The 13,575-nt window shown below is 44.1% G+C and overlaps 2 protein-coding genes across 9 annotated transcripts in view; one reads left to right on the top strand and one right to left on the bottom strand.

The window, feature by feature from the left end:
• Positions 1-11,940, top strand: part of CEP68 (centrosomal protein 68) — a 26,480-nt gene extending 14,540 nt beyond the window's left edge. For 4 of the 7 annotated variants that reach the window (XM_082356484.1, XM_082356489.1, XM_082356487.1 and 1 more), the window contains 3 exons: positions 3,360-3,456; positions 7,326-7,498; positions 8,470-11,940. In XM_082356484.1, coding sequence (XP_082212610.1) covers positions 3,360-3,456; positions 7,326-7,498; positions 8,470-8,493 — 294 coding nt within the window. In that variant the 3' untranslated portion in view covers positions 8,494-11,940. The remainder of the gene's footprint in view (positions 1-3,359; positions 3,457-7,325; positions 7,499-8,469) is intronic. The other 3 variants (XR_014234696.1, XM_082356486.1, XM_082356485.1) reach the window with 3 other exon arrangements.
• RAB1A (RAB1A, member RAS oncogene family) overlaps positions 4,197-13,575 on the bottom strand; it is a 36,147-nt gene continuing 26,768 nt past the window's right edge. Inside the window, exon 6 of one of the 2 annotated variants that reach the window (XM_082356494.1) lies at positions 4,197-4,552. In XM_082356494.1, coding sequence (XP_082212620.1) covers positions 4,460-4,552 — 93 coding nt within the window. In that variant the 3' untranslated portion in view covers positions 4,197-4,459. Of the gene's footprint in view, positions 4,553-11,781 lie in introns of those variants that run through there. The other variant, XM_082356493.1, reaches the window with a different exon arrangement.

The following is a 13,575-nucleotide window of genomic DNA, read 5'->3' as shown; positions in this document are numbered from 1 at the left end:
CATAGATCTGCACTCTTCGGAAGTCATGAGTCACACATGGCTATTGAAATTAAGTAAAATTAAAGATCAGATTTTTCAGTTATCTGGCCACATTCCAAGTGTTCAGTCATCACATCTGTCTGGTGGCTACCATATTGATTGAACAGAGCATTCAGAACTTTTCCAGCATCACAGAAAGCTCTTTTGGACAACACTGACTGGATTTAAGGATCTGAGCAGCAATTGTACTGACTCCAGAATATACACAAGGCATTTTGATGGTATTTAAACAAAAATAGGATCCAGTTTGCTTCTGAAGGTATTTTTTGGGGGGTGGAGGTTGCCTCTTTTTAGATTTTGTTATTTAAAAAATCTCTTTGTGGATTCTGGTTAACTTTAGAACAGGTGTATTTTGGGTGACAGTTTGTGCTGTTCTGGCATAATTACCAGTATTTGAGCAGATACACACTCTAAGGGGCATCATGCCTGGGTGCAGACATGCTCTCATGGTAGAAAGACACCCTGAACGTCGCCTCTTGTCCTTAGCCTCCCTGTTTGAGGCCTGTGTCCCACAGATGACTGGGCCCCCTCCTGCCAATCTTTGCAAAATGACAGTCATCTCCCTCAAGCCAAAGACACAGCACTGAAAAGCAGCTACCTCCACGCCCCAACTCCCTGCCAGCTCAGACAAGAAGCAAGGGTCCAAGCTGGGAGCTGCGGCACTAACCAGAGGTGTGAGGGCAGGACAAGGTGGAGGGAGAAGGAAAGGCCGCCCGGCAGGATGGAGGTAGCACATCTCAGAGCAGCGGCCTGTCAGTCAGCCAACAACACGACTCCGCCGGCCATGTGAAGGCGCCGGCGCAGGAGTGTTTAACCGGGGCCCCATTTATCTGGAGGTAGAATCAAAGGGGCCTGTGAACATGGAAGGGAAGTTTTTTTAATCATTTTCACTAACCTGTAAATGAAGTATAATTTTTTTTTTTTTTTTTGCTGTAAATGTAGACAAAAAGCCACAGTAGTGTTAGCAGTACCTCTGTCACCATCAGAAATCACTTATTTTCATTTCACATTACATATAGTTATAAACAGTTATCTTGAATTATCATTCACGTGCATCACTAATTTGAAACTTAGGTAGTTACCAGACCTGCTGCTGGATCCTGTTATTTGACACGTTAATAAAGAAGCACATCCTAAAAAAAAAAAAAAAAAATTTTTTTTTTTTACGTGACCTCCATAATTTATTTTGATGTCCCAGTATACATCTCTTTATATTGTGTATCCATTAACATAATATTGTAGATATAGTTATTTTTAACCCTTGTCTCTTAGCCTGTATGGTAGAGTTCAAAGTGATTTACACACCACCACTACAGGATTTTTATTTTTTTAAGGTGTAACTGATGTTTAATATTATATTACTTTCATGTGCATAACATAATGATTTGATATTTTTATGTATTGCAAAATGATCACCTCAGTAGGCCTATTAACATTGATCACCATACATAATTACAAATTTTTTATGTGTGTGATGAGAACTTTTAAGATTTGTTCTCTTAGAGACTTTCAAATAAGCAATACAGTATTATTAATTATAGTCACCATGCTGTACCTTACATCCCCATGACTCACTTATTTTATAACTGAAAGCTTGTACCTCTGACACCTTTCACTCAAAAGTGTTCTGAATTGGATGATAATCAGTTACCCTAAGTATAAACATTAACTTTGACTGAAGTACCCACTGACTTCTAGCATGTCTGGTTGGCCAAGCCTTTCTCACCTCTTCTGAAGGAGTAGAGGTGGTATTTGTGGTCTGAACCTGATGCTAGTCTAGAAAGGGTTTTCTGGGACAGTTCTTTGAGTAGGAGAGCGTGGGATTTACTTGTGCCTGAGCCAGGGCCGTACCACCCAACTCAGAGCTCGCACCACACCCAGGCAGGAGGGAGGGCCTTTGTTTTACAACTTGGAGCCAACTAAAGTTTGCGGCGGTGGTGGTGGTGGGGCTTGCCTGGGTAGGCCAGCTGCCCTACCCTAGTGGGAACGCTGTTTCCTGCTGTATGGAGAGAGGCTGCCAGAGTTCCTTTCCCAGAGTACGCTTGAGGAAGGAGAGGAAGGCCGAGAGCAAGGGTCCTCTGTGTGGGACCCCCGGAGAGTATGTGCAGAGCTGGGCAGGGCCCACCCCGGGAGGCCCAGGGGCACCACCACTGTGCGGAGAGGATGTTGCCTGGAAGTTGCCCTAGTTGGATCTACCTGGGTGGCCCTTCTGGAGTGCCCCCGCCCCGCTCCCATCAGAGCCGGTGTCATGTAGAACAGCTCCATGCCCTCCGTTTTATCCCGCATTCTGTCCTCCTGCACCTCCACTTCCAGGGTGGTCGTAAGCAACTATCTTGCTCTGTGGGTAGAGCTGAGATCTGAGCTGGGAGTTACCCCTGCAGGTCAGCGAAGCCTAGCCCACTTGTGTCATCCACACAACCGTGTCACAGAGTGGGACCACACTGTCAACCCCTCCCCACACAGAATGGGGCTTGGCTCAGGCATATGTGTGAGCTACCTTGACCTAATATAAGCATGCACGCTTGTGTTCACATATTTTCACTTGTGACTCTTGTCTTACATACTTTGTCTTAATAACACAGTGGGTTCCTGGCAGCATATAAACTGCAGAGAGTGCTAAAGAATAAAATAATAAGTATAGGTATTAGGGCAAAGGAAAACTGAAGACAGGAATACAGTAAATCCAAAAGTAAAATTGTAGATTCAAAATTAAACTGCCAGTTTCTGCACCCTATACTAAAGGTGGTCATGGATTTGACTTTACCTCTTAGCAGCTAAAGGAAAAACCAAAAACAGCTACAAGGCTTGATGCTGCGAGGGGAAAAGAAATCAGCTGCTTAGGAGACTGTCAGCTTCCCTGACGCCTTCCCATGTCCTGAAGTCCACAGAAAGCAGGACATTGAGGGGAGGATGTGGGGCGAGGCAGCAGCTCCCTGTGGTCATGTAAAAGGCGTTGCTCTTGTGGCTCTTACTTACCAGGTCCGTGTTTTGAGACTCTCGTAGGCCTGTGAGTTTAAAGAGAACCCTGTGAGGTGTGGCACAAGCAGGAAACTCTGACTCCAGGCTGTTCGTGAGCTAGGCTCTGCCAGGGAAAAGAAAGCTTTTCTTTTGTCAAACTGTAAACAGAAAAAAGGATTGATTCTGTGTTTGCCTTGGGCTCAGAGAAGGTGAAGTTAAACTATTGTACTGTTTACTTGGATTCTGAAGACTGGGTGGGTTAAAGGGGAATCCAGCTACTGAACAAGGGATCATTTTTAATAACTTTTACGAAATGGTAGTAATGAAACTTTTTTCTTTTCTTTTTTTTGATATGCTTTAAGCAATTTAAGAAAGATATAGATGACCACCAGTCCCTGACGGAGAGCGTCATACAGAAAGGGGAGATTCTACTTCAGTGCCTGTTGGATAATACCCCAGGTGAGACGCTTGAGGTTTTGAATTAAGCCAGGGCTTAATCCCTCTCCGTGTAAGTCCGGGACCCACACTGTCACTGGGAAGGAGCCTAGTGCCAGAGTCCCTCCCATCCGTACCCGCTGCCTTCGACTCCCACAGCCGTCTGCCAGCCCCTCGAATCATCACGGCCCCGCAAGCACATGATGAGGCAGTCACAGCCCTGCAGGTGCTAAGAAGTTAGGCATTGAGCCTGCAAGAACGGTGCTCTCTAGTTTCTGCTTTTATCTTTCCTTGGTGGTGTCCTGGATGGGAATGCTGGCTTTAGTCCTGTCCTTGGCTTTCGGCTAGGGTGCTCACAGCGGGGAAGCCCCTAGGGTTCCCTTCCTTTCGCAGTGCAGGCTGGACCCCTCTCTGGTTTGGGGAGGGATTTGCTCCAGGATCTGAGAGCAGTCAGTCTGTTCTACAGGAAGAGACTGAAGGAAGAAGTGAACTGATGAGAGGGGACAAGTGGACAGCAGGGCACAAACTAAGCCCGAGCCCCTTTTGCAGGATGGGTTCCCAGGTTAGAAAGGTGTGAAAGTCACAGACTTTGAGAGTACATCTCAGCGTGCAGGGTGCAGGGGTTTACGATTGGCCTTGACCTTGCTGGGGGCAGATATGATAGGATGAGCTAGGAGAACGCTAGGTTAAAGCAGTGAACTGATGGACCACCCGCCCCCACCCCACCTCCCAGAGCAGTCGCTATTTTCCTGTAAGACTGAACAACCAGGTGTTGAAAGAGCCTGTCTGTATCTTGCCTCAGTTTTGGAGTGAAATGGGGTTTACGCTGGAAGCGAACAGCGTAAGCAGAAGTGGGCAGGCCCCACTGGCTTGAGATGGGACGAGGTGGCGCTTTCCTGACCAGAAGTGGTGGGCGGTGTGTGGTAGGGAGGTAGTGGAGACCAGAGTTTCTCAGCCTGAGCACCGCTGACGCTCTGGGCCGTGCGATGCTTTGCTGTGAGGGGGCCGTCCTGTCGCTGCAGGGTGTTCAGCAGCGTCCCTGGCCTCTACCCGTTAGACGCCAGCAGCATCCCCCCAGTTGTGACAGCCCTGAACATCTCCAGACATTGCCAAAAGTCCCCTGGGAAGACAAAACCAAGATTGAAAACTGAATGGGCAGAGGGGCTTTGATGGGACGAGGAGCCACTGAAGGGTTTTCAGCAGGGCATGGCTTATCCAGTGTGAATTATGTGAGCCCTTGGTGATCCCCTGCCTGCGGGAGGCCTTTGTCTTGGCTCTTCTGATGTTCTCATGCACTAGGGTTTTTAGGGTTTTTTGGTTTTTGTTGGGGCAGAAATCCAGTATGCCAGGCTCCGTTGCCACTTGTAATTACACCAATATTTTCTTGAATACTGTGTGCTGAAGCAGTTGGCATACCAGTTTTTTCGTTTCATCACAGCCCTGTGAGATGGATGCTATTATCGCTCTTATTTCACAGAGCTGTGCATTTGCCTTGGGCCACCCAAGGAGTGGCAGCCTGGCTTCAGCCCCTGTGCGCTGACCCCCGCTCAGGCTCCTGCACCTCTCGACACAGCAGCACAGAAGAGCTCAGTACCAGGACACTTCCTGGAGGCCGCGTGTAACAGTGGGCTTCTGACAAGCTTCAGGTTCTTGGACCTTCGTTTAAAAACTGATTCAGTAATACTTCTCAGTGCTTAATCTGTAATAACAACCCACTTTGCCCTCCTCTCCAAAGGAGTCTAGAGGTATTTTACTGCCCAAATAAGAGGCTTTAGGGAATTCCCTGGTGGTCCAGTGGTTAAGACTCGGCCCTTTCGTTGCTGTGGGCCTGGGTTTGATCCCTGATTGGGGAACTAAGATCCCACAAGCTGTACAGCGCAGCCAAAAAAAAAAAAAGAGGCTTTTGGGTATTTGGGTATTCTGTGGTTTCAGAGTGACACCCTGCCCCTCCCGACCCTCTGCTTGGAATAATCAGGAACTTGGCTGTTTTGTGAAAATCACAAGTTTCCCTAGACATTCACAGGGTCTCTCCAGCTAGGTGCACAACTCTTCTTTCCAGAGCATGCTGTCAGAGACAGTGGAGCCTGAGCACGGACACCTCCCGTCCCGTCCCACGCCCCCGCCCCCCTCAAGCTTCTTCAGAGCCTGCTTTCTTCCTCAGCCACAAGTATAACTTTAGGGACAGGAGGTCAAATTAATTCCTTCAAAACGTGCCCACCTCGGCCTCCAGCCAAAGGCCTCCCCAATGGCTGTCTGGCAGGTTTTCACAACATTTTGACCCAGTTACTTTGGTGCATGAGTTGACGGTCCTGTCTCACACCCTAATTTCTCATTATACTGGATCAAATAACTAGAACCCATTGGCATCAAGCTGAACCAGGCCCCTGTATGCATGTATTCAATTAAAACATCAAAGTCTCAACTGAGAAAGATAATTTCATCACTGTTCCCAGCTTTCCTTTTCTTAAAATATTTATTTATTTATGTATTTATTTATGGCTGTGTTGGGTCTTCGTTTCTGTGCGAGGGCTTTTCTCTAGTTGTGGCGAGCGGGGGCCACTCTTCATCGCGGTGTGCGGGCCTCTCACTATCGCGGCCTCTCTCGTGGTGGAGCACAGGCTCCAGACGCGCAGGCTCAGCAGTTGTGGCTCACGGGCCTAGTCGTTCCGCGGCATGTGGGATCTTCCCAGACCAGGGCTCGAACCCGTGTCCCCTGCATTGGCAGGCGGATTCTCAACCACTGCGCCACCAGGGAAGCCCCAGCTTTCCTTTTATTTGGAGCCAACCAAATGTTCTAACATTCTAAAATAAAAGTTCAAAAAATAAAGGTCCCCTGAATTCCACTGACCACTCACAGGAGGACCGGGCAAAGGTCTGGTGAATGTGTGAGGGGAGAACCCAGCCCATTCGCCCTTCCAGGTGAGCTGTGCCGCGTGCCCTGGCTGCATTCCTCGGCCTGCCTTGCTGGCTCTCATAAAAGTTGTCAGGTCGGCACTTTGCCCCGGCGATGCTGCACTGACGTGGCTTCCCTAGGGGCTGATCTCAACACAGCCAGCCCCTGTTCTTCTTCCACCCATCCGTCAGTATTCTCTGCAGATATGCAGCTTCCCCTTTCCCTTCCTCTGTTAGCAGATGTTGCAGCTGTGGCAGGAAACCAGGGAGAGTGTGAACACAGCTGATAAAGGCTCAGGAAGCAAAAGCAGCCTTTGTGTTTAACAAAGGAAGTAAAGTTTTTAAGAGAAAAAAACAAGCCCGCTGTGGGTGATGCACTGTGAACCTAGCCCATCCCTTCCTCAAATGAACACTTGACCTGTAGGGGATGGAATCTTGGCCTCACTAACCATCTTGTCTTAGCCTGCTTTCAGGTAATTTTCTTTTGAAGTCTGTTCATTTAGGACCCACAAAAAAGGGTTCACAAGCATTCCCATATTACATTACCAGATCACCCATATACGTGCTAAATGACAGTCCCACAGCCAACAAGCTGATAGGACCTGGTAGCAGGACCCAGAGTCCTAATCTTGGCATGTTGTTTTGTTTCATTTCAGACTTCTGCCCCACAGGATCTGGGTGTGTGCCCTGGGTCTTATCTCCAAAAGTCAGATAATTCCAGTCACCAGACACCTATGTCTCTGTGCCTTTTTGTGGATTATGTAACTCCAGAGTGGAGCCAGTGAAATAATTCTCTCAGCTTTAATCAGAAGTTAACAGCATAGATCCTCCAGTGCAATACAGTCCCTGGAGAGTCACTGTCAAAAAAAAAAAAAAAAGTGGACATTGTGAAACTATTGCTGTGTTCCTGTCTTGTATAAAGTGCTACACCCTTATATTTTCTTTTGAAACTAGACTTGCATTGTCTCTTTGGCCTGACTGCTTTAAACCTCATTTGTTAGTGTTAAAGGACATCCTCGGGAGGATCTCCAGGCAGCCCAGCGAGCTGGAGAGCCATGCGGATCAGCTGTATGACACTATCTTAGCCTCTCTGGACACACTGGCTGGCTGCACCCTCATCCCCGACAGCACGCCAATGGCACACAGGAGCGCCAGTGTGAAGGGGATTAGCCTGGTAAGTAGAGCAGCCCAAGAGAAGAACATCTGTCCTTGGACCCCAGTGCCCAGTTAGGGTACAGAGCTCCTGCTCTAACAGTTGGCTGTTTCTTACACACTTGTGGAGCTAAGAGCTGGTGAAACAAATAAGAGGCTGGGAGAAGCCCCTGAAACTGAAAAAGGGAGATGCTGCCATTGCCAGGAAGGGGGGGGGGGTGTCTTCCAGTGATGATGAAAGCTCACTGTGGTGCTTCCCATTACTCAGTTTCAGCCCTGCACCTGCTGAGGACTAGGGTGCTCTAGCTTCCATTGTCTATGGGAGACCCGACACTACCCGCACCTGCCACGAGAACAACTGCAAACTTTACCTGTACCTACTTTTTTACGTCTGCACATGTACACTTCTCCAGTACAAGCTGCCTCTGTTCTGCAGACTCTTCTCACCCAACTCATTTGGTGCCCCATCTCTAAGCAGCTCTTAACAGCACCAAGTACCCACGGGATCCAGAATTGCTGACCAGTCTCCATACCTCCTTTTCCTGAAAAGGCTCCCTTCCAAAAAAGGCTAGCGGGATAAGATGGGAGTTCCATGCCTTGGAGACTTAACAGTACAACTTTTTATCTCTGGAAAAGTCAAGCAGGAGTCATAGGGAAGGGAGGCCAAGAGAACAGAGGGATCGCTGCTGGCTGTGGGGTTGCCACTGCCCAACATGATGATTCCACAACTGGAGCATACTTTCTCTGAGACTTCCTCTCCTACAGCCAAAGTCTGGCGTTTAGCTCAAGAGATTTTCTGGGTGAGAATTCACTGTAGACAAAAGAAGGCAAAAGATAAATCCAGGTATATCAAGAGCAGGGGAGTCCCTTTGTTTGCCTCAAATAAATCTGAGCGGTAGTCATTTTAATTCTAAAATGAATGCAGGTGACTGCCGTGTCATTTCTTCCTCTGCAGCATTCTGCCTGTAACAGATGCTTCTCTTTCTCTTTCAGGCATCTTCTCAGGAAGAGATGTAATCTGTTAGCCAAAATCTGGCTATTGGGAAACTTTCAGAACTCCTTGTAAGAGCCATTCAATACTGAAATCAAGGGGGAAACTTTCATGTACTAGCTTTAAAATGCCTTTCTCTTCGCTTAAGTAAGGGCTGTTGAGTTACTATTTTTATTTAAAATGAATCCTTCCAAATTAAGGTTTTCCTTTGGTGCTTCTCTACAAAGAGCATGTAGCTTTGCGGTTGTTGATAAAATAATGCAAATAAGGCTTACAGGTCTTTCCTCTCCTCTGTCCAGTTAAAAAGAGGAGAGAGCGTTCCTAACTAGTCCACCTGCTGAGATCATTTAAAGAAGGTATGAGGAAGCAGGTACCCAATACTTGGTATTCTCAGGCATACAAGAGGATCCAAGAGACTGGTGGGCCAGGAACTTGGGTCTTTTCATAAAATGAAGCATAGGCTTATAAATTCCTCTTTGAAGATTGTAGAAGAGACTTTTAACTCTCCCAATTAATAGAAGGTTCTGAACAAATAGAACCTCTGTCAATTATTTTGGGCTGTTAGGATATCTTTTATCATCCTAAGTGCTCAGGGCTCCATCTGCCTGCCTAACATCTTGAAGGAGAATGTGTTAGGGACTTGGGGAACTGCCATTGAGCTTCAGCCGGACTATGGACTAATTATCCGCTTTAAGGAGGTGCCTTCCTCCATTCCTGCTCTCCCTTGGAAGAGTAGTCCAAGGTCAGAGAAGGGCATGGATAGATCACACAGCCTTGTTAACTACAGAAGCTAAGGCTGTCGAAAGTGAGGGGAAAAAGGTAATTCTTTGTTGCTTTGGGAGTTGACATGTAAGTATCTTGTAGAGAAAAAAAAAAATCTATGGATCAACCACTTAAAGCCAATTCTATGGCTTTTTAAAGCAAAATGATCGGCTATTGCTGGTAACTACAGATTCTGCAAAAATAAAAAAGCACTTAAAAAAAATTTTATTGGGCTGTGAATGAACATGGAAGGAGGAAAGCACTTTCCCCGTTTACTTTTAGTATTACCGTGGGCTAAGACTTGAGGAAAGGTTCTTCACACTTAAAGATCTTTTTTTCAAACTCCAGATTCTCATTTGAGGAGGGTGCTTAAGAAAGGAAGATCTTTTAAGTTTATAAAGAAATGAACAAGTCACCTGAACCCAGAGAAGGTAACATTAGAAGTTATTCTCATAAAGCAGACTTCTGATAGCCCCTCAGAATAAAACATTTAATACAAAATTAGCCTCTTTAAGAGAAATTGTGGACTTTAGTTTTGGGGGCTGAGCCACATAATCTTAACACCATCTCGTCCACCTCGGTGTAAACTAAAATCCTATGAACCTGACTTTTCTGCTTCAAAATTTCTCAGACTTTATGCTGGAAAATGAGCTGTAAGTTCTAATATTTAAAGATTAACTATGAAGTAAAACTATATATAATTCAACAGTAGCTATATAAAATGCAGTGTTTCAAGTGCCTCTGTTACGCTGGTATGATTTATCATAATGCTTAAGGGCATGATCAGAACTAAACTGTGTATTATGATGCTGCCATCTCTATTTTAATCTTGGTTCCACACATAGTGAGATTTAAAAAGACAGAACACCTTCCTAGCAGATCATTAATATATGTAAAATATTCTTAAAAGCCTAGAATTGGTTAAAAAGGCCTATCTAATGGCCTCTGTTCTTAAATTGATATATTTCACCTTCTCTCTGTGGTTATAAATTGGTACATGCCTTTCCAATGAATGTGTTACAGGATAGCCCTTGGGAGTTAAACCCATTTATTTACTAACATTTGATCGGCATGAAAGTAAGTCTTACTAGTCAGCAAAAAAATTGAAGATGACAACCCTATAGAAACTAACTGGCTGATGGTATTTTATAGCAGTTGAATGCTGAACATGCCATTCTACCATTCAACCTAATAATTATAATTAGCTTCAGCTGACAGGAATTTTCACAGACTATTTTATTTCGGAGTACCCTGTTTCCCAACAAAGTACTGCTTTTATCTAGAGATAATCTAAGATACTTTTGTTCACCTCCTTTGAAGTAAGGTGTGACTGAAGGGTGCCTACTCTGGACCTAGTTGTGAATGCCACTGAAGAGTATCAACACAACTGGTAATGATGTCTTCGGCAGTGCTGTAAGAAGTTTAAGACCCCCCTTACAACTCAAGCTGAAATTGTTTCTGACTAGGAAGACGCTGCCAGCAGCATTCCGTGAGCAAATACGGCCAGGTTAGATTCAAGTGGCCTGGCTGGCCAGTGCACTGTGGTACATAGTACCTTAAGGACAGCAGTGGCTTACAGTGACATATCATGTAGTTCCAAAATCCCAAGTTTACCTGTATTATAATTTCCTAGTAGTCCCCTTAAATTAGTAGAACTTAAGTCCACAGGGAAGTGGCAGTACTAGGAGCTGGATTGGCAGTTTCAAAACCTGGGTTCTTGTTGAAGCTCCATGGCTAAGCTCATCTGCAAATAGGAGACAGTGTCAATACAGGGCTGTTTTGAAGCTTAAATGGGAACATAAAGAAGGGCCGATGTAAAATATGCTGCAGTGGCGACATACGTGCCAAAGGAAATTTTGGTCCAAGGTCAAAGAACAGGAAGTTACTGCTCATACCAGAATGGCTATCATCATTCTGTAAGGATTCCCAGAGACTGTGACTGCTTAGGTTTAGAACACTCTTCACTTCTGTAAGCTAATTCATGGCAGCCACTTATATTTAAAATATGGCAAGCAATAATTCCCTTTACTGAGTTGAACGGATTATTAAAAGCCCATAATAGATTGAAATATTTGTACTTAAAAATGGGGGTAGGAATGGGAATCCCCCCCCCCCCCCCGAAACTGCATTTATTGGCAAATTCAAAATAGCAAGTAGTGAAGCATGCTGAAACATCTTGCAGTAAGCCCCAGTCTGGACTGCCATGGGGGAAAAAGAACGCTAGAATTTTCCAAACTAAGTATGTAAATGTGCTTACATCTCAAATTCATGTAATGCTTTTTGCTAACTCACCAAGAATAAGCTGACACTTTGAACAACTTGCTGTATAAAACTGAACTTGCTGTATAAAACATCACACTTCTAACATTTGTATCATCTACTTTAAAACACAGTTTCTGAATTCTTTCCCCCCGTATACTGTATTGATAAGGCAAAAAAACAAACCTTCTGAAGCATTAAAAAAAAATCTTCACCCAAATACTACTGGTAACTTGAGGAATTTTTCAGTTGCCTTATGTGAGGATGAATAGATCCAACAAGCACATCTATAATACAAAGTAAACTGTGATTTTATTGTGAAATTCTCATAGATGGAAAATTAAATTGAATATTTATTCTGTCCATTTCATTTTACAATAATCTTACCACTTATTTTTGTACCGTGTATTTCAATTGCCTGTTTAGTGAAAATAAAGAAACCTATAATTTTTGGCTTGTTTTAGCTTAAATTTTACCATTGAATTAAAGACCCCACCATGAAATGCGTTGCCAACAGCCACATCCCAAGCCCCTAAGTAAAGAATGTTTTGGCTGCTAGTTCAACCCCAAGGAAACAATCTTTCTTTGACTTCTATCACCTTAAAATGCCAGTGTTATTAGCAAAAGATTTTTGTTCCCCACAATAAAAACCAACCCTAGGATCTTTAAGGTCCTAGTTAACAAAATTTTCACGTGTGCAAAATTCGACTGAAATAAATATATTTCTCTCATTTATCATTCCCACCCAGCATTCCTGTTTTCAGCTAATTTTAAGGGATATAATTTCTAAAATTCGGGCAAAGAGTAAATTTCCTGCTTTCTACTTCAATGCTTTAACTCTCCTCCAACCTACACAGTTGTGGAGGATAAAAGAGCTGACATGTGACTCCAAGCATGGAAGAAACAATATTAGCACACGTTAGTCTAATCATCTGCCAAAAGGAAAGGTGTGCTGCTTTCCACCTCTACCACAGAATTAAAATGTTGATCAATGAAGCCATTTCAAATGGTTTTAGAGAAGGATCAGAGATAACAGGCTAGATAGCATACATCTCCCTGAACCACTAAGCTTGGTTAAATCCCTATGCAGCACGGAAGCCTCCCTACGTCATTTATTAGTTATATTATCTGGAAAGCATACTGGATGCTGCTCTAAGATAGGTCTACAATGCCCTGGTTGCACACACAAATGGCTGTTTTGAGTATAATGCAAGGCTCTATTTCCCTTTAGCCATAAGAATTAAAACAATACTTATCACCATACATTTTGATATTACTTCCAATAAGTACAATATTTATTAAACATATCTTCAGTTGTTTTGTTACATAGTGTGCAACAAATTACAATATTCTGCAGCCACAAATTATATGCAGAGTATGAAGAAACTATTAATCAGATAGTGTAATCTTTCCATTTATAACTCTACGAGGAAGAACTAGCAAATCAGATCTTACATATAACATCTCACTAAACTTTATGCATGGAAAGTGACAGACACTGGTTGTGCTGTTTGATACAAAATGGCTGAACTTCATCTTCAGAAGACTAAACCTGACATCTAAACATGCCAATATAAACATCAAAACAAAATATATTCTAACCAACCACGGGAAACAGTCTGGTATCAGGAAAGCAACAAGGATTACACACATTATTTTATAAACCAGCACACAAAGGTTTAAAACAGTTCTGAAAATGAAGTTAGCTGTCTTGAGTCAAGGGAATAAAAAAAAAGTCAGTATTGACCATTTACAATCTCTGACCTTTGTGGAGACGGTAAGAATCTGTTGTAGTGCAGCTACATACAGTACAATTCAGGCAATTTTGTTTTTTTCACTTGGGTTCAGATTGCAAATTCATTGCTGTGAGAAAAGGACGGAGGCAAATTTTAGCAGCAACCTCCACCTGACTGCTTGACCGGAGTGCTCTGAATTTTAACATTGGACTTCTCTGCACCACCAGCTGTTGCTCCAGGACCCATTCGCTTTTTAATCTCAGCTGCCATTGTCATGAAAGACTGTTCTACATTTGTTGCATTCTTAGCACTGGTTTCCAAAAATGGAATTCCGAGGGAATCAGCAAATTC

Source organism: Balaenoptera borealis (genome assembly GCF_965194805.1).
Source record: "Balaenoptera borealis genome assembly, chromosome: 15".
NCBI classification, from domain to species: domain Eukaryota; kingdom Metazoa; phylum Chordata; class Mammalia; order Artiodactyla; family Balaenopteridae; genus Balaenoptera; species Balaenoptera borealis.
The sequence above is the reverse complement of the archived record's forward strand: the minus strand, read 5'-3'. Positions and strand labels throughout refer to the sequence as shown.